The sequence below is a fragment of the Armigeres subalbatus genome, chromosome 1 (genome assembly GCF_024139115.2).
Source record: "Armigeres subalbatus isolate Guangzhou_Male chromosome 1, GZ_Asu_2, whole genome shotgun sequence".
Classification (NCBI taxonomy): domain Eukaryota; kingdom Metazoa; phylum Arthropoda; class Insecta; order Diptera; family Culicidae; genus Armigeres; species Armigeres subalbatus.
In genome coordinates, this window is record NC_085139.1 from 255,478,333 (window position 1) to 255,499,404 (window position 21,072).

Consider the following 21,072-nt stretch of genomic DNA (forward strand, 5'->3'; position numbering starts at 1 on the left):
TGGGTCACTTAAGCTTCTCTCTTGGCTACGCCGGTAGAGGTTATGGACGGCCCATGGCTTGTGGGGGCGATGAACCGAAAACGCGATGGGCTTTCGGTCTTCGAGGTGGCGACTGAACAGCTGCACGCTATCATTGACTTTGCGTCATCGTAGCATAATATCAGTAAGGACCTCAAGAGGAGCTTGCTGAAACTTCGAAAGTCGATGTTGGACGCCAAGCTGGAGAGCAGTGATGGGAAATGTCAAAAAAATGTCATGGGGTTGCTATTACTAATTTGCTAATAACTTTTTTCAAAAGTCTTTTACAACTCGGATTTTTTTATTAACATGTAATGCTTAAAGGATCCTACAACTTTGCCAAACAGGTCATTGTTCTAAATATACAGTGTGAGGCATGATAACGAATTTAAAAAAATGTCACGGAATGTCATGACATTAATGTCATTTGACACTAATTCGGCTCTCACGCCGCCAATTTCAGTTTTAGAGCAATGACCTATTAGAAAAAGTTTTAGTATCCTTTGAGTGCTTTATGTTTATATAAAACAGACGATTGTAAATTGCTTGTGAAAAAAGTTATTAACAAATTAGTCTCATGACATCGATATGACATTTCCCGTCACTGCTGGAGAGTACGGTCAGGACGGCCAAGTGTAAACCCGTGAAATCCGTGGAGTTGAGGTCTACTCAGACTGAGGCCCAAGGATTCGCGGACTCGGGCAAGGTCGAATCGACCGAGGGCGTGCCAGCGAAGACGGTGGTGCCAAAGTCTACCCAGACTGCGGCTCAAGTATTCGCGGGCACGTCGGGGGTGACTGCTCCAACGGAGCAGACATAAAAACGGGGAAGACAGTCTCCAGGGGATGAGCTCCCTGGGGGCCACTCCAAAACGCGGAGGGTTACTATCCCGAACAAGGGTAGTGGGGCAGGGAAGCTGAACCCCGGCCAGGTACCTCCAAAACCGGGGGAGGAAGGACCTGGAAAGGTTCGTCCACCCAGGAAAGACGGTGGTAAGGGGTTACGGCAGGCTGAGAGCTCTCAGCCGCACCAGACCAGGGAAATAGAGATGACGCCTACTGGACCCTGGTCAAGAACAAGAGGAAAGCGAACACGTCAAGGGCCGAAAAGAAGGCCCAGGTGAATGAGACTAGCAAGAAGTCTAGGGTAGGCGCCAATCGCTCCAGGGGCGATGCCCTAGTCATCACGACTAGGCTAAGTACTCGGACGTCTTGAAGGCGATGAGGAGTGACGTCAAGCTCGGTGAACTCGGCGCCGACGTACGTCGAATAAGACGTACCCGGATGGGCGAGATGATCCTCGAGCCAAAGCGGGGCGTCTCGCAAAAGGGCGCCGCCTACAAGAAGTTGGCGGAGGAGGTCCTAGGCGAGAAGGTCAAGGTGAGGGCACTCACGACGGAGGTGAATCTAAGGGTAAAAGACCTGGACGAGATCACCGAAGTCGAAGAGCTCATCATGGCAATGCGGCGACAGTGTGAAGTGGAGACGCCCACCGCAGCCGTTCGGCTACGGAAAGGTCCGGCAGGGACGCAGGTAGCATTGGTTCGGCTATCTGCAGCGGGCGCCTCCAAGGTAGTCAAGTTAGGAAGGGTCAATGTGGGATGGTCGGTGTGCCCTGTGGGCATATACGAGCAACCCGAAGTTTGCTTCAAGTGCCTGGAACCGGGGTACAAGCAATGGGACTGCAAAGGCCCTGACAGAAGCAAGCTCTGCCGACGCTACGGATTGGAGGGACATATAGCACAATGCTGCACGAACCCTCCCAATTGTCTAGGAGAGATCGACTATGATGGTGATATTTGAGGTTATGGCTTTCAGTCTTCTTATGCTCAAAAACGGGTTTTACGTTTTTATCCGACGTTTCGGTTACATATATTGTACCTTTATCAAGGAGTTAACTAAGTCCCGTTTTATTGTTACATTGTCTTAGCATAGAACGTTTTGTCACAACTTTATGTTAAATCGCCCCCTCTATTTTTCGGTAGGGGCTGCGAAATTGAATTTATCCGGGCACCAGGAACTATCGTGTAGTACGTTTTTAGCGCCACTTCTATTCTGTTTGTATCGAACTGTGTTAACTCCTTGATAAAGGTACAATATATGTAACCGAAACGTCGGATAAAAACGTAAAACCCGTTTTTGAGCATAAGAAGACTGAAAGCCATAACCTCAAATACCTCCCAATTGTTTAATTTGTTTCAGCAAAGCTGCGAACAGCAAGCACCCCATGGGGGGTTCGATGTGCCCGGCGTTTAGGCGTGCTGCAAAATCACAGTGCAGGTAACGCAGCTGGCTTGCTCGGCCTCGCCCGAATGTTTGGTGTGCGCAGGTTAAGAGGAAACGGCGGAACACGTGTTGTTCGTGTGCTCACGTTTTCGCGCAATGCGTGGCCACATGCTTGCCACATGTGGTCTGGACACCTAGTTCGGAGGATGTGTAAAGATGAAGTTGGCTGGAACGCCGTTTTATCGGCTATCGCCCAAATCGTCTCGGAGCTACACAGAAGGTGGCACGTGGACTCAAGGATGGCTAGTTCAGGCGCAAATAAGAGGTGGTCCAAGGGATCGGTGTCGGCTTCATGGGTCATACCGGTGGTCATGCTCTGTAGTCGAACTCGATCCTTTTATCGAACAAGTGGCCGTACGAAGAACAACACGGTATCGTCGCTTTCGCGGCGTCGGTCATCCGGGCGAGGATGGAAAGGGGTCCTTGTCAAGGCTGGGGCAGGCGTAGGCACCGCGTCGGCAAGTACCTCTGTGTGTTGGTAAATAGAACCTATCGCAGAAAGGTCAATTTGGGATGCACGCGGCATCATCATTCTCGATACCAGTCGTGCAGAGGGAAGCAGGCGCGAAGTCGACCCTTCCCACCTTCCGAGGACATAGGGCGTGGTAAGGCCACCTGGAAAGCCGGCAATGCGCTGGCACGATACCATGGGTTCTTCTAAAAAAGCGAGTCACGATGTTCGGTGCTGCAAGGACACGCAGCTAACTTCGAGGGTGCGTTGTGCACTGGCCCCGCTTTGAAGCATTACTTTCTGGTTGTACCGAAGGGACTATGGGCTTGGCGGCAATGGAAACGGTCTAGCGGGTCGGGGATGAAGTCCTGCCTCCCTCGTTTGCTGTTGGAGGTGGTCCCTAACCCCGCACTTCCTGGACAACCCAGGATGTCTGTTGAGCAGATTCCCCCTCCATTGCTTAGGAAGAAAAAAAAAGCCCTCCTGGGAAGCAGTGTTACGACAGACGGGGATATCTTCGAGGTAGTCGATGAATTCGTCTACATTGGACCCTTGCTAACGGTAATGATAATAATGTTAGTCGTGAAATACGAAGGTGCATCATCATCTAACGCACCATATGTGTCATGATCAAAACGCTTACAAGACCGGTAGTACTCTATGGACATGAAGTATTCGAGAGACGGGTACTTAGGACTAGAGGTGTGCGCCGCCGCGCCACGCTGCCACCGCCGACAGTTTTTGGCACGCCGCCGCCAACATTTTGCATCGGCGCGCCGCCGTTTAAAATTTGTCACGCCGCTGATTTATAATTTTCACGCCGATTCAAATTTGAAGAAGTCCACAAAATTTTCAGTGGAAATTGCGAAGATTCAGTGGAACTTCCGTATAATTTCCTGATAGATCTTTACAACATCACGTTGAAACTGAGAATGTTTCGCGAAGATACCAATGAGTTCCATGAAAATTCCATACAATTTCTTGTTCAAATTTCGAAAAGCTCTCCGTAAAAACTAAGCAAAACTTCGTGTGAAAAATTGCAAAGGATTTCCCGTTGAAATTTAAAAAAAATCTCATTGAAATTAAATTTTTGAATGGCAAACAGTCGTTCGGCAGAAAACCATTTGGCTGAAGGCCACAAGGTTGAAAGTTGTTTGGCGGAATATGTTGTTCAAACGAAAAGACTATTTGGTAGAAGTCTACCCGAGCAAAGCTTGAGAGCAAATCAATAATTTGTTTTAATGTTGTGAAATCATCGATTATGTCTTCTTAATTTGATATCTTTTTGGTCGTTTTGACGGTTAAAATAACAAACGTATTGCAGAAAAATCTTTTTTTCCTTGTTGGGTATTTTAATCACTGCGACCATTTGTTAGATCTATTGTGATATATGCCCCATTTGATCTAGCTTTGTCAAGTTGACGCATCATTACTATTTAGAGCAATTGCATTACCTTGACTACCAGCGTTATCCCAATGCGGTATTATGGTTCTGATGAATCGTACTACCATATTGGGACTTGTTCTCCAAACTTCTGAGGGTTCTATCAGCCCCTTGTTGAAGAACTGTAATCTCTTTCTAAAAATTGCCGGACAATTGTATAACAGATGTTCCTAGTCTTCTCCATGTATGCCGCAGAAACGACATACATCATCTTGAAGTTTTCCTAATAGCTTCAAGTGATATCGGCTCGGGCAATGGCCTGTTATAAGGCCTGTGTATGTGTTAAGATCTTTTTTGAAAGATCTAGAATTTTGCGAGTGATAAATACGTTTGGTGTGATGAAACGTTTAGACTGCCTCGCAATCAATGTGTTTTTCCAAATGTCCTCTATTTTATATTGTTCCCAAGATTTGAGTTCCATTCGAAGAGAACACGCAGAAACACCACAAAATGAAACCTATGAATTGTCGAGATGAACCAAGTCTGGCCAGCATATCAGCTTGTTCATTGCCTTCAATGCCACAATGACCAGGAACCCCATACAGGTTCACTTTGTTACGACTACCCAAGGTTTGGAGTGACTGATTACATTCCCAAACGAGTTTAGATCTACATATTGCTGATTTCAAAGCATTCAATGCTGCTTGACTGTCAGACATTATGCAAATATTTGAATGCCTATAATTTCTGCGTAAGCATAATTTAGAGCATTCAAGAATAGCCTGAACTTCAGCTTAGAAAACAGTTGGCCATTTGCCCATGGGAATCGAAATATTTATCCCTGGGCCAGTCACGCCTGTCCCAACTTGATTGTACAGCTTTGAACCATCGGTGTGAAATACAATTGATCCTGAGCGAAGATTTGGTCCACCGTTTGCCCATGTATTTCGCTCAAGATTAATTACATCAAAACAACGACAAAAGTTGTATCTTCTCCTCATCCAGTCATCATTATTTGTGATAAGTGAGTTGATATTTATTTTGTTTAGAATACTAAGATGTCCTTTTTGGTCACCTTCGAAGAGGTTTGAATCTCTTTTGATCTTCAAAGCACTCTTCTCTGCTTCTAGCTGAATAAATTGATCCAATGGTAGCACGTGCAGCAAAGCGTCTAGCGCTATTTTGGGCGTGCTTCTCATTGCACCAGTTATTGAAAGAGTAGCCAATTTTTGAAGTTTTTCCAAATTTTTCTGAACCACCCTTTCTTTTGTTTTTGGCCACCATATTAATGCGGCATATGAGATACTGGGTTTCACAATCGCCGTATAAATTCATTGCATCATTTTTGGCTTCAGTCCCCACTTTTTACCGAATGTCGCCTTACTTATCCATAAAACATTAGTAGTCTTACTCAATGCTTCCTCAAGATGTAAGTTCCAATTCAGCTTACTGTCAAGTCTAACTCCAAGATGCTTGACTGAGTTTGAAAACTTCAAATCTGCTCCTTTCAATTTTAAAGTAGGAAAAGAATGATTTCTTCTCCTTGTAAACGCCACCAATGTGGCCTTTGAAGGATTTATGTTTAATCCTTCTTTTTCACACCATAGTGTGGTGAAATTTAGGGCAATTTGCATTCGGTTAGAAATAACACAGTCATATTTTCCTCTCACCAATATAACTATATCATCCGCGAAGCCAACTACTTCGAAGCCACGAGCCTCCAGTTGTTTGAGAAGATCATCAACGATTAAAGACCACAATAGAGGTGATAGTACGCCTCCTTGGGGACACCCTTTTACTGCTCTTGGCTGATATTTCTCTTTTTGATAACATCTCGCCAATCCAATCAACAATACATACATCGAAACCTCGTTTCAACATAGCATCCTTCATTGAACTGTGAGATGTGTTATCGAATGCTCCTTCAATGTCAAGGAACGCTGCAAGTGAGATTTCTTTTGCTTCAAAAGATCTTTCCAACTTTGTAACTAGCTTGTGAAGCGCTGTTACTGAAGATTTTCCCTCCTGATACGCGAACTGATTTCCGCTTAGAGGAGTTTTCGTTAAATATATTAAATTATATGCTCATCTATTAGTTTTTCCATTATTTTTAATATGATGGACGATAAGCTAATTGTTCTGAAGGATTTTGGGGATGATTTATCCCTCTTATTACCTTTTGGGATAAATGTGACACGCACTCCCCTCCATGCAGTCGGTATATAGCCTAATATTAAGCTTGATCGGAACATCTTAGTCAGAATGGGTGCTAAGATTTCTTTTCCCTTTTGTAGTAGTACAGGAAAAATTCCGTCCCTACCTGGCGCTTTGAAGGGTGCAAAAGAATCAATCGCCCATTCTACTTTCTGTTCAGTAAATATTTCACTGGCCAGAGTACTAGCTTCGCTCCTAGTGCAATTCATCCCAGTGACCTTATTCGTTTGTTGAATATCTCGCCTGGCTTCATTTACACTAGTTTGCGATACAGATACATTCTGGTCTTCATGTAAATTGATGATAGAACATGGGAAGTGTTTTTGCATCATTACTTCTAATGTTTCATAAGTTGTCTTGGTAAAAGAACCATCATCTTTTTTAATAGTCCCAAGACCATTTGTGTGATCCTTAGCAAGGACTTTCTGCAGTCTGGCAGCAACTGGAGTACTTTCAATGTTTTTACAAGTGTGCCTCCAGTTTATCCTTTTAGATCTACGAATTTCTCTATTGTAAGTAGTGAGGGATTATCTGTATTGATCCCACTGTTGTGTGCGTTTATCCCTGTTAAAGAGTTTCCGGGTTTTCTTTCGCATCTTTTAAAGATTGGTATTTCACCAATGAACGTCTCTATTTGAAGAAAGTTCCTTAGCAGTGCAGCTGACTTGAAAAGATTGCAGTATCAAGCAGGAAAGTTGCTTCGAAGTCCATGACAAGAGTTTAAAGAGGTGCTAACGTTTTCCGCCTCTATTATTAAATTTGAGTTATACAATTCCCAGTTAGTTTTCCTGGGATCTCTTTTGGTTTCTATGAGTTGATTTCCAGCCTCATATTCGAATAATATGTGCATGTGATCAGATAGAGATGTTTCATCTGATACATGCCAATTTTTGATTTTTTCCGAAAGTGTATGACTGCACAAGGTTAAATCAAGAACTTCTTGCCTGATGGCATTTGAAAAGGTTGGTTTATTTCCCCTGTTACATATGTCTACTTCGTTTTTTTGCGATGTAGTCTAACAGGTGCTCACCTCTTTTGTTGATATCCGAACTAGCCCATATTGTGTGATGAGCGTTTGCGTCGCAACCAATAATGAAGCTTTATTTTGCTTTCTGCAATAAGAGATAAAAGCGGTGACTTCTGGTGGAGGCACATCATCAGCATCTCCCGGAAAGAATGCAGAGGCAACAAATATTTCCGTTTTTCCACGAATTGTCGGTACCTCCATCATTACCGCAACAGTATCTCGTTCAATGAATTCTGTGATTGGAAAAATTTTTGCTTTTTCATTCACCAAAATTGCAGCCCTGGGGGGTTGCTGTCCATTTTTGTAAATTATTTTTGAAGTACTCGTAGGAATACCTAAGATTTTACTGTTGTTCGTCCATGGCTCCTGAACTAACGCAATATCCAGTTTGCTCTCAGCAAATCTCTTGCAAAGTACAGCTGTTGCTCCCTTTGCGTGGTGCAGATTCACTTGAATGAACTTAATTTTGCTATTCATCATTATTTGTTGTTTGGATACATTTTTGCATAACTTGTAGTATGGCCTAAGATATTTGGGTTTTCCCCGTAATTTTAACTCTCCAAAGTCCTGGGATATTTTCGTTCTGATTTTCAATCATTACTTCATCGCCTGTTTCTTTGAATGTTTTTTTTTTAAATTACGGTTAGCCCTATACTCAGATCTTTCACTATCTATTTTGCAAATGATTCGAATATCTTACTGTGAATCAAGTAAAAAACTATTGCTGCTGTCGATGAGAGCAAATCGAAAACTAATTTTGATATTGGTTTCTGATAACAAACTAAGTACACAATAGCGTAATAGCCGAATTTACTCTTTGTTCGAAATGGACATTCGGAATGGACATTATAGAATTACCAAGAGCAGCCCTTATTGGATTTACCAAGGAACACTGTTTCGAATGTACATGCGAATCTCTTCAGAGTTTCCACAGGAAGCTGTTCCAAATTTCTACAGGAAAATATTCGGAAAGTTCTGATTGAGTTTCTGTTGAGTATTCTTTGAAATTTACACAGAAAATTAGTGAAAGTGACGCTTTAACGTTGACTTTGCCAATCTAGATTATTTAAGACGGCTAGTTTTTTTATCTTTAATAAGTGTGATTTTTACACAGGGAGAAGTTCAGCACTAGACGGCTAGTTTGGCATAGCCAACTTTAAAACAACGGAAAAATGCTCGGAATTTTTGAGGATTTTTTTTATTACTTCAGAAAATTCTTTCTATTTTCGATAAGAAATTCTTGGGAAATTCCATTGACCGAAAGCGACAGACGGGCCGAACTGGTAACTTGGTCGAAAAAGGCGTTTGCTAGTTGGTCATCTGCCCTAAATAATCGTTGGCCAAAAATGCCGTTTAGCTGAAATGGTTTTTTTGACAGAATGGTCCATTTGGCCGAAAATGTAATTCGGTCCAACGGGTCATACGGCCAAATATCAATGACACTGAACTTCGGACTAAACGGATAATATGATCAAAAATGGTCACTCGTTTGGTTAATTAGACTTTTTGTCAATTGATCGACCATTTAACAAAATTCCGTAGCCTCTCTATTTTTGAGTCGATACTAACCCTTAGGCCAAAAAACATCTAGCCATGTACCAATTAGCAAAACTAAATGTTTAACGGAAACTTTCATCAGGTCAAAACTGGTTTGACCGAAAATGTAGTTTGGCTGAAAGCAAATAGAAAATTTGGCCGGACTTGTAAAAAGTTATTTGCCCTAACAGGTCATTTAGCTGAAAATGACGTTCGGCTGAAAAAGTCGTTTGACCGAATATGGATCATTTTATCAAAAGTGCCATTCGGCAGAAAAAGCCGTTTGGCCCAAGAATGTCCTTTCTGCAATCTTACTTCCTACTTTGAAAAAGTATCGTTCGGCTCAATTGATCATTTTCCCAAAAAGACGATCAGCCGAATAGGTCATTAAACAGAAAATTCCATTTGGCCGGAAGGATTGTTTTGCAGAAAAGACATTTTCGGTCCAAATGACCATTCCTACCAAACAGCATTTTCGGTTAAACGATTTTTTCGGCCAAATTAACATTTCGGCTGAATGTCCATTTTGGCTGTATGTCGCTTTCTGTCATACTACATTTTTGGTCAAACCATTTTCGACCTGATAACAGTTTCGGATAAACGTTCAATTCGGCTTAATGGGATTTGGGTAGATGACTTTTGACTTAAAGGCCAGTATGCAGTCTGATTCATTAGAACAAATTTTTAAATTTTGTCCAATGTTTCGTTGCTCTTTGTTAAGTATGATGAGTGTTCAAAAACTGCAAATTACCCGTTCAGTGGATCTGTTCAAATATTACGTCACGCGAAAAACGTTGTTTTTGAGAACCCCCCACCCCCTCGTAACAATCTGTAACAATTTCCAGAACTAACGTATGCGTAACGCGTAACAAACAGTTTTTTGAGAAAAAAATTGGTAGGATTTAAAACATGTTACAATAAATTATTATGCATTAGTATATTTTATGCTATTTTAAAGAAAATAAACAATTTTCAACATTTTTAATTTTTTTCCTCTATGCAATAAGGGTCTGTTCAAATATATATAACCGCCGTATAACCTGTAGGCCCAAACGATATTTTTGGCCGAATGACCCATTCTGTCAAACGACCATTTCGGCCAAACGACATTTTCGGTCTGATGACATATTCGGCCAAACGACCTGTTAGGGCAAACAACTTTTTCGGCCAATTCTCCAGTTCGGCGCACGGCTGTGCGGATTTTTGCCGAGCTGCAGAAATAAAAACTAAGTGTGTATGTCGCTTTCGGCCAATGGAATTTCCCAAGAATTTCTTTTGGACAATGAAGCCTGTCCACGTTAAATTTCCAACACTGAGTCAATGTCCAATTGATTTTTGGCCATTTCATCGCTTTGGACAAGAATAAAAACCGCTGAAAGAATAACATATAGCGGAGAGATTCAACTGTCATGTAAATTGATCTCCTCAGTGGTTTGTATTTTTTTTTAAATAGCAATGGATGATGGGTGTCCGAAATATAACGTGGACAGGCTTTACGCTAGTCGTTCAATAACCGCAACATGTTTTCGGTCCAGTTGGCGAATGCCGTTCGATAACTGCGACGCATTCTAGACGCCAAACAATTGTCAGACGACGTCAGATGCAATAGAAGTGCACCTGATTGTGCAGCGCAATTAGGCTTTCAGCGATCGTGTACGTACACGCACGTTTCACTCACACTTTTACTCGGTTTGTTTGCAACCACGAGCAGCTGTCACGGCAAAATCAAATGGGATTGTTTGCAACCACGAACCTGCATTCGTGTTGGTGAGAAATTTCGGCGAGACCCTAATGCAGTTCATCGACTTTGACATCGTTTTGAAGTTCAGCTGTCCGAACCCTGTAAAACTGATGTATCTATCGAATTGCAGTTAAAAGCCTTGTAGTTAAATGACTTCCAGTTATCGAACGTCTTCTGTACAAAGAATTTTCGGTAGAAATCCAATAATTTGGAACAATTTTCCGTTGAAATCCAAAGGTTTTATGAAATCTACATTTTGAACAATCCTCCGTGGAAATTCTAAAGTTTCCGTTAAACTTACGGAGAACTTCTCGTAAAAATTCCAGAGAATTTTCCTTAAAAACTCTATAGAGCCTCCCATGGAAATTCTTAAGAATTTACTGTTTAAGTGTTTAGTCATTGGCCATGCCAAACTGCCGTCCAAATTATTCAAGACTGAGAAAGTCATTCTACCTGAAATTATGAAGATTTTTGTGCAAATTGCGAAGAATACCCAACAGAAACTTTCCGTGAATTTCCGAAGATTTTCCTGTAAAAGTTAAGAACCATTTTTCGTCAAAATTCTGAAGTTTCCCATATTATGGGGAAATTCGAAACAATTTTATATGGAAATTCCAAATATTTCTCGAAACTTCAAAGTAGTTCCCATGGAAAATCCGAAAATAATTTCCAAATTTTGGAAAAACTTATAGAATTTTCTGGAGAAGTTCATTAGATTTTTCATGCGAAACTCAAGAGATTCTTCCTTTAATGTCTTGAAAATATCCCAAAAAATGCGAAAATAATTTAAAGAAAAGCGATAAAAAAATCGCCACGCCGATTCACGCCGCCGCCGCCGGCAAAAATGGCTTTCGGCGTGACGCCGAAAACGCCGCCGCCGATCAAAAATTCTGACAAACGCCGCCGCCGACGAATATCGGACCGGCGCACACCTCTACTTAGGACCATCTTTGGCGGTGTGCAAGAAGACGGTGTATGGCGGCGGAGGTTGAACCACGAGCTCATCCAGCTATCTGGCGAACCTTGCATCCAAAAGGTAGCTAAAGCCGGAAGGGTACGATGAGTAGGGCATGATGCAAGAATGCTGAACAGCTGAATGCTGAATGCTTCCTATACGGCGTGGAGCGCAGCCAGCGAGGTGGACTGACCAGGTACAGAACGACTTGGCCTGCGTGGGGCGCATTCGAGGATGGAGAGATGTAGGCTGTATTGTGGCGTCAAATTGATGATTCAGTGTTATCTGAAGCACATTATTGAAAAAGTATTATAATCGCAAGAAAGTAATAGGGCTGTACTGTGACTGTAGCAAATTCATGGCATCCAGTGAAATTTTCTCGCAATATTTCGAGATCGAAATTTGATGGCGTCAGTATCGGTACGAGCTGCGGCCGTCGGCAAGAGTTTGTGCAATTGGACTATTGACAGGATAGTCTGTAGCATTCAACGCATTCAACAGCCTAATAATAACCTTTTGGTACAATTATCATTGTACTCTTCGGATTTTTTCCATGTGAGATGAAGCTTCAATTTTGATTTCAAACTCTACTCTACAAACCTCTACAAAAAATTTCAAAGTATATGTGTGTCAGAACAATGGCGTAACATCAGAAACAACATCAGAAAACCGAACGCTTTGTTTCACTGAAATCACTGGACCTACCTTAGCACCCGGGGTAGCACTTGGATGTACCATCGTCTGAGGCTAGACCGACAATATTACGACGCAGTACTGGTTTTAGTTCGTTGAGGTGCCGCTAACCGAGAGCAATGTTCCATCCGGAATATTAGAACTTCGGTATCCGATCGATCGTTTTTAGTAAGGTGTTGATGATGCACTTGCTGTGACTGCTGCCCTCATTCACCTGGATAAGTAGACTTGAGATACTGGCTAAGATCAAGGATTTATGCTCAACAAGTTTTCACAGAAGCGAGAACTAACTAATTTAGTTGGGTTACCAAACACGCGTGATCCCCAAAAGGTCAACAAAAACACACATACCATTGTAACATTTGGAAAACCCCAAATTAGAAGTCCCTCTTGATTTCGTCATATATTTTAATGGGGATTTACACAGTTTTTGAACAATGTACACTACAGTGGTGCTAAAAACCATTCTGTAGAACAATGAGCGAATAAACTTGCTAATTTTTAGCTGTTAGTATAGTAAATCACCTTTGCTAATTATATTAATAAGATTGCTAATTCAGCATAATTCACGATATTACTTTGATATTATGTGTTTGCTATATTCTGAAGTTTTATTAAATCACTTTGCAACCCAAAACCTCAATTCAGATAATTATCAGTTATTACGTTTGAAGGGCGAAAAATTTCACTCTTCTAACACGCTAAGAGTATTTCAAACACGATGACGAATTTGCTATTCCCATAGCAGTTATTCAGATTGTTTATCTATCTCGTTTGAATATCTTTGCAATCATTGGCTAATCTTGTGATTATCGACTTCTTCAACATAAATCGACGCAAAATGGCACCTCACTCGCGTGTCAATTAGGCTAATTTGAATAAGTGTACTAAGTATTCACCCACGTAAGCCGCATACAGCCCGTAGTGCGCCGGAAGCCCCGCTAACGGGGCGTACGCCAAACTCTGCGGAATGATGATAAGCCCAAGAGTGATTCCGGAGATGAAATCCGCCAGCATATCACTCCGCTCGTATGACCCGATCCAGTGCAGAATACTTATCCGTCGCCTAATCGTGTCCTTTACAGCGGCGTGGCCATTACACGAGCCGGAAACACGTTCCACCGCCCGTTTGCGCAGGTCAGTTCTCACATTTTGCACCACCATGCCACCAATAATCGATGGCGTTCGCGAATCAACAGCACAGGCACGCACGGGAATCGGGATCGGGAACGCGACGAAACAACTTGTTTTGGCGATCGCTCGCACCGAACTGAGATCGAATGGACCGCTGTGCAAATTTTGGCAACCTCCTCGCACCGTTGTTGCGTTGATTTATTTGCGCATGCAAAACAGGCTGGCGCGTTGCCGGCAGGTACCAATCGGTCAAATCTTGAATCCAATGTTGTGGATCCCCCTACACTCGTATGCAGATATTTACAGATGGGCTACGACGGGTACGGGGCACGAGGAACTGTGAACAGGGGGAGCAGTTTAGCTTTAGAGGAAACTTTCGCTGAACCAGCAAACAGAGAACAATCGATCGTTTTTAGACTGCTGGAAGCTCACTATTGCAATTATATAATTGTGGGAAACGGAAGTTAATGATGAGATGTACATATTTGTGACCTGCAACAGCTTAGAATTAAAATGGTGCTTTTTCAAGCATCTCTCGCGAACACAGTTGACGTTCACAAACGATGCGGACATTTGTATTTCAAGACCAAATGCCAGCAAGTTAAACAGAACAGTCACATTTTGACGCGTTAGACTTTTGTGCGAGTGTCAATTGAACAAGTAATCATCATTATGAATGATTTATTCGACAATACTATTTGATTATTCTATTACTTCTCAGTATCCGAAGGTCAAAGCACATTTTACACCTCATGTCGTCGTGAAATCAATCCAACGCGCAAAAGGTAGTGCTTACTTTCTACTTTAATAGATTTATTTATGAAATATGACGTTTCGTACAGCAGAGTTTTTGTTCAGCCGAAAAATCTTGTTTCGTTGTAAATGACAAATGATTTGGTGAAATTTTTCATCAAAATTCATCATAATACATCATTATGTTAATAATCAAATTACATCGTCGAAAAGCTTGTCCAAATGATCAATGAATGAATCATAAATGATCATATTTTGTGATAGCTAGATAGTTAGAGGGTTTTACGTTAAATGGTTTATGTGTCCGGCACTGGGGGATCTCACCCTATATACCAAGGTATAATTATGTCGTCCTCTATTTATCCAAGTCAGCAAACCTTGCTTACAACTCGTGCTGAAATAATCATCCTTTTGTAACTAGTTTCACAATCTACTATTTTAAAGTCCCCCATCTTTCTGAATCATTCAATGTTGTCATCCGCCTCTTAATTCTCGTGGCGTGTGAAACTAACATATTGTTATTTTTCACAATATGCGAATTTGATAACTTCAATTAACACATCATTAGTTGTCTACCCTCTAATGGGTACATTCCCGATACTACCCGATGCGGTGATTACACCAAAGTGAGTCAACATATGTTTCAACAGAACAAAGCAAAAAAAAAAAAATTTGTAATATCCATCGGATTTGATGCACATCATCGCCGTCGTAAATCGCATGTATTATTACATCTGTTTTGTGTTACAAAAAGTGACGTAATAGGAGATCGTCAGTTGCGTTCTAGCAAAAATTCCGCTTGAGGCCCTTCCTAAATATATTAACAACAGCCACTACACCTGACGGTATAATTGCAATATTTCCATTATCAGGCGACAGGTGGTGTTGCTGTGTGTTTGTATCAATGTAATATTGCATATACACTAGTGACATCTGCTGTTCGATATCGTAAGTTTTCAATGTTCCTTCCACACACACGAGGTGGAGAACAGTCTTGAAGAAATGTAAAGTATACAGCTAGAATTTAGTATGGAGGTACAATGAAATCTCTTTTATTGTTTAGAACTGTAAAACAAGTAGTGGGAACAAAAAATCTAAAAATTATTTGTTGCTTTTTGACCTAGGTTTCATATTGATGCGATGCGTAGTTAATGAGAACGGATGATTTGTCCATACAAGGAAATTCATTTTACTTTAAATGTTGTGGCGCCATCTCGTTCAAACAGCACCTTTGTCTTTGCCTTATTGGCATTTTTTCGCCAAAATGAAACAATGTAAGACGTAATATGTTTGACGTAATGACCAAAGCGACGTAATAACTAGCCAGAAGAAACCTCGCTTTCGGCAGCTGGGTTAGGGGTCGTACACTAAATACGGAAGCACTTATGGAGGAGGGGGGTCTGCCATTTTCTTACGCTCCATATAAATCAAAAAATATTTGTATGGAAAAAAACAATTTGCTTACGTAATTAGTGTGCGGCCCCTTGAGGTCACACACCGGGAATTTGGTCCGTGGATTTTCCCCAATGTATTGTTGCATATGCGATGTTTTCGAGATTTGGGCATGGAAAATTAAAATCCCGGCCTATTTAAAATACACGGGTACCAAAATCCCTCGGAAAATTTCTCCGAGGTGTAAGGTAGCCTTTAGGGGTGTTCGGGAAATTTCTTTCATGCTTCCAAAATACATTTCAGAAAAATATTATACTTCATTTCATTTCTCATAAATTTGCACATCGATATACAATATTCTAACAAATTAATGATTTTTGTTTCTACTAACAGTATTTTGAAATAAAAAATGTTTGTAAGTAATAAAAGTATGAAAAATTTGGCATTATTTTGTTTTTAGTTAAAAGGTTCTCAAGATTTTTTATTCTTAGATTTTCAGTTTTTTAGGCTTTTAAGATTTTTGAACTTTTAGCACAACTGTGCGCCGATGAAAATTTTGTTGGCAAAAGCGTAATCGACCATTTCCAGTCGTTGGCGACGGCGTAGATTCGGAAATACCTCCCGGAATTTCTTAGGAAATTACTCCAGAATGTGCTCCGGAAATTCCTCCAAGAATCCTTCCAAGAGTTCTTTAGGGAATTCCTCCAAAAGTTCATCCAGAAATTCCGCCTAGAGTTCTTCCAGAAGTTTTTCAAGGAGTTCCTCCGAAAATTGCTACAGGATATCTTACGGTGCATCCAGGAAAATTCCAAATTCCTCCAAGAGCTTCTGTGAAAAGTCCGCTTGAGGTTTTTTTTACAGAAATTTCTTCTAAAATTCTTCCAAGAGTTCATTCGGAAATTCCTCCATGAGTTCTTTCGCAAATTTCTCAAGGAGCTCCAAAAAACCCGTCAGCATATCCATTTCCAAATTCCTCCAAGAATTACACCGGAAGTTCATCTAGAAGATCCTTCACGGGATTCTGCGGAAAGTCAGCCCGGTGTTTTTCCAGAAATTTATCCCGAAATTCTTCCATGAGTTCTTTAGGATATTCTTGCAGTAGTCCTCCAGAAATCCCATCAGCATATACTCCAAAATTCCTCAAGAAGTCCCAACGGAAATTCCACAAGCATTTCCTTTGGAAATTCCTTTTGGAAACCCTAAGGACATTCCTCCAGGAAAGATGGCTGATTCTTCCTGAATTTCTTCCAGATACTTTCCTAATACTTCTTCCGGAATATCCTCAAGGAGTTGCTTTGGAAATTCCTCCACGAATTCTCCGGGAAATTGTTCCAGGCGCTCCTTCAGGAAGTATTCCAGAAAATCCACCAGCATTCTTCAAGGAGTTCCTACGGAAAGTCCTTCAGAAATTATCCCAAGGATTTCTCCTAAAATTCCTATAAGAGTTCATACGTTAAGTCAGCCAGGACTGAGTAGTTCCTTCAGAAATTCCGCCCGAAATAGCCCCAGAAATTATTTCAAAAAAATCTTTGATAATATTTCCGCAATTTCTTGCAGGATTTCCTACGGGAGTTTCTTCGTAATTTCGCCTATTCATTCAGAAACTCTTTTAGATATTCATTCAGGAATTCTTCCGGAAATCCGCCCAAGAGTTCCTACGGAAAGTGTTTTATGAGTTCTTTCAGAAATTTCTCCAGAAATTCTTCTAGGAGTTCCTTCGGAAATTAACCGAATAACTTCTCCGGAAATTCTTTCAAGAGTTCAAGAGAAAGTCTGGCAGAGTTATCCAGAAGTTTCTTCTGAAATTCCACCAAGAGTTCCTTCGGAAAGTCCGCCAGGGTTTCCTTCAAAAATTGCTTCAGTAGTTTTTCCGGAAATTACTACAAATAGTGCTTCGAAAATACTCCCGCGAATTACTCCAGAAGTTTCTTTGGAAATTTCTCCAGAAATTTCTAGAGAAGTAGCTATGGAAATTCCTTCAAAATTTATTTCAGGAGTACCGTCGAAAATTCCATTTCTGGAAGAACCCCTTGTGGAATTTCTGAAGCAAATGAATTTTTAAAATTCCTCTAGGCCATCTTCAGAAAATTCGTGCAAGAGTTCCTTTGGAAATTCATCCAGGAATCCCTCCAAAACTTTCTATAGCTATAAGTTCGCCAAGAGTTCCTTTGGAAATTGCCCCAGGAGATCTTCCGGAAATTACTACAAAAACGGCTATGGAAATACTTCTTCCAAAAATTCCTCCAGGAGTAAAGTCGGAAATTCCACCAGTGATTCCTTCCAAAATTTCTTCAAGAATTCAACCAGGGATTACTCCGACAATCGTTAAAAGACTTCTTTATCCAGTGGATCCTTCGGAAAGACCTACAGCTGTTCCTCCAGAAATTCCTCAGCAAATTCAACCAGGAGTTCCTTCGTAAATTCCTGCGGAAATGTCTCCAGAACTTCATCCGGAAATTCCTCTAGTAGTTTCTTCGGATATTCGCTCAGGAGTTTCTTCGGAAAGTTCTTCTAGAGTTTCACCTTAAAAACATTTCGGAGAACTCCGGGAGGAATTTCAGAATGAATTCCTTTAGGGGAAACTCCTGAAGTATTTCTCGAAGGACCTTTTGGAGGATTTTCCATAGAAACTACAACGGGAGATCATTCAGAAATTCCTCCAATTTCTCCGTAAATTTCTCCAGAAGAACCGCCTGAAATTTCATCTCTCTATTCAGGAGATCCTCCAGAAATTATTCTCGCAAATTCTTACAGGAATCGGTAGTTCCTCGGTTTCTCCAAAAAATCCTACAGAAGTTCCGTCAAAAATTCCTCCGAAAATTCAACCAGAATTTCCTTAGAAAAATATTATATTATATTAAAATTTAAATATTGAATATTAAAATATTAAATTCGTTCAGGAGATCTTCCGGAAATTTCTTCCGAAACACACATTTTTTGAGGAAATCATGGAGAAATTTTCAGAGAAACTCCTGGAGGATTTTTGGAGGTATTTCAGGAAGGGTTTCCACAAAACTCCTGGAAGAATTCCTAGAAAAAAAAATCCGAAGGAAAACTCCTGGAGGAATGTCCAGAGGGATTTCTGGAGGAAATATTAGAAGAATATTTGACAAAACTCCTCAGGGAACTTCCGGAAAACTTCAGAAGGTACTTCCGAAGGAATTGGCGAAGGAAATCCTTGCTTAATTTTTGGATAAATTTTCTGAAGAAACTCTCGTATGACTTATCGGAGGAACCACTGGAAGAATTCCCGAAGGAATTACCGAAGGAATTCTTTCGGGAGTTTTCGAAGTAGTTTCTGAATTATTTTTTAGAGAAATTTCCGAAGGTATTCTTGGGGAATTTTATGTATGATAACCGGGAGGGATTTTCAAAACAATTTTCCGGGAGAAATTTGCGGTGACATTTCCGAAGTAGTTTAGTACTTATTTCCGGATGAACTACTGGAAAAATTTCCGACGATCGCCTTGAGGAATTTCGAAAGAAATTCCTGGGGAAAAAATAAAAAGCAAAAAAAAAAAAAAATCAAATTGTGGCACCTAAAAATTTAAATTAGGTCTTAAAACCAAGGACGGAAATCTTCGTTTTACTATCAGTTGCATCGATGCTCAGTAGGCAGCTTCGTCATAGATTCGTGTTTGATTTGATCAGACGCTCGGCGATGCAGGCACGAACATCTCGCAGCATGCTGTCAAACTTCCATACCAAATTTACCGCCCGATCTTCAATAGCCGATTGATAATCGAGCGCAAAAAATGAATATCTGCCGGGGCTGAAATGAATATTTTGAATTGTGGTTAATTTGCACCGAAAATGATGATTATTTTACTTAATATACTAAACAAATGCATATATTTTAAGAATCTGACTTCAAAATGTTGAATCCATGCACCGCAGTATGAAATGATATTCATATTTTGAGATTTCAAATTGAATATCAATGTTCCAAGCTGAAGATTCATTTTGACACCGCACAAAACAACGCTGACACCGAGAGTCGACGCTTGCTGCTGTTCGTTCACATGCCGTCCTATTCATTCGCACATTCAAATTCGGGAAGGACTAGCAACTTGATTGTGTGTTGGATGTCAGCTGTTTGAGTGTAGTTGAACTGACTTTTTCTGTCCCTGCTTAAAACATAAAAATTAAAAAATTCATAATTCAAAAAAAAAATATTTTAATATTACAAAAAAGAATAAAAAACAAAATCAAAAATTGAAAAAACAAAATGTAATTTAAGCCTTAAATATAAAAAAAAAAATAAAAAAAATAAAAACTTTTTAAGGTTTTTAATATTGGGTTTTTAAATTCTCATTCATTCATTTATTGAGTTTACATCTAAACAGATAACACTGAATCAACAATTTGACGCCACAATACACGGTTCGAGGCCGCATCTCTCCATCCTCGGATACGCCCCACGCTCGCCAAGTCATTTTGCACCTGGTCTGCCCATCTCGCTCGCTGCGCTCCACGCCGTCTCGTACCTGCCGAATCGGAAGCGAACACCATCTTTGCAGGGTTGCTGTCCGGCATTCTTGCAACATGTCCTGCCCATCGCACCCTTCCGGCTTTAGCTACCTTCTGGATACTGGGTTCGCCGTAGAGTTGGGCGAGCTCATGGTTCATTCTTCGCCGCCACACACCGTCTTCTTGCACACCGCCAAAGATGGTCCTAAGCACCCGTCTCTCGAATACTCCGAGTGCTTGCAAGTCCTCCTCGAGCATTGTCCATGTTTCATGTCCGTAGAGGACAACCGGCCTTATAAGCGTCTTGTACATGACACATTTGGTGTGGTGGCGAATCTTTTTCGACCGCAGTTTCTTCTGGAGCCCGTAGTAGGCCCGACTTCCACAGATGATGCGCCTTCGTATTTCACGACTTACGTTGTTGTCAGCCGTTAGCAAGGATCCGAGGTAGACGAATTCCTCGACCACCTCGAAGGTATCCCCGTCTATCGTAACACTGCTTCCCAGGCGGGCCCTGTCGCGCTCTGTTCCGCCGACAAGCATGTACTTTGTCTTTGACGCATTCACCACCAGTCCAACTTTTGTTGCTTCACGTTTCAGGCGGGTGTACAGTTCTGTCACCTTTGCAAATGTTCGGCCGACAATGTCCATGTCATCCGCGAAGCAAATAAGTTGACTGGATCTGTTGAAAATCGTACCCCGGCTGTTACACCCGGCTCTCCGCATGACACCTTCTAGCGCAATGTTGAACAACAGGCACGAAAGTCCATCACCTTGTCTTAGTCCCCGGCGCGATTCGAACGAACTGGAGTGTTCGCCTGAAATCTTTACACAGTTTTGCACACCTTCCACCGTTGCTTTGATCAGTCTGGTAAGCTTCCCAGGGAAGCTGTTCTCGTCCTTAATTTTCCATAGCTCTACGTGGTCTATACTGTCGTATGCCGCCTTGAAATCAACGAACAGATGATGCGTTGGGACCTGGTATTCACGGAATTTTTGAAGGATTTGCCGTACAATAA

The 21,072-nt window shown here is 41.2% G+C and overlaps 2 protein-coding genes across 3 annotated transcripts in view; one reads left to right on the forward strand and one right to left on the reverse strand.

Moving 5' to 3' along the window:
- LOC134207222 (uncharacterized) overlaps positions 1 to 21,072 on the forward strand; it is a 123,585-nt gene that overhangs the window by 82,064 nt on the left and 20,449 nt on the right. The gene's annotated exons all lie outside the window — the stretch shown is intronic.
- LOC134213033 (sodium-independent sulfate anion transporter) overlaps positions 1 to 21,072 on the reverse strand; it is a 33,283-nt gene that overhangs the window by 6,602 nt on the left and 5,609 nt on the right. The window contains exon 1 of one of the 2 annotated variants that reach the window (XM_062691521.1): positions 13,204 to 13,611. The exons of the other annotated variant lie outside the window; for it this stretch is intronic. Coding sequence (XP_062547505.1) covers positions 13,204 to 13,468 — 265 coding nt within the window. The 5' untranslated portion in view covers positions 13,469 to 13,611. Of the gene's footprint in view, positions 1 to 13,203; positions 13,612 to 21,072 lie in introns of those variants that run through there. 2 annotated transcript variants of the gene reach the window in all.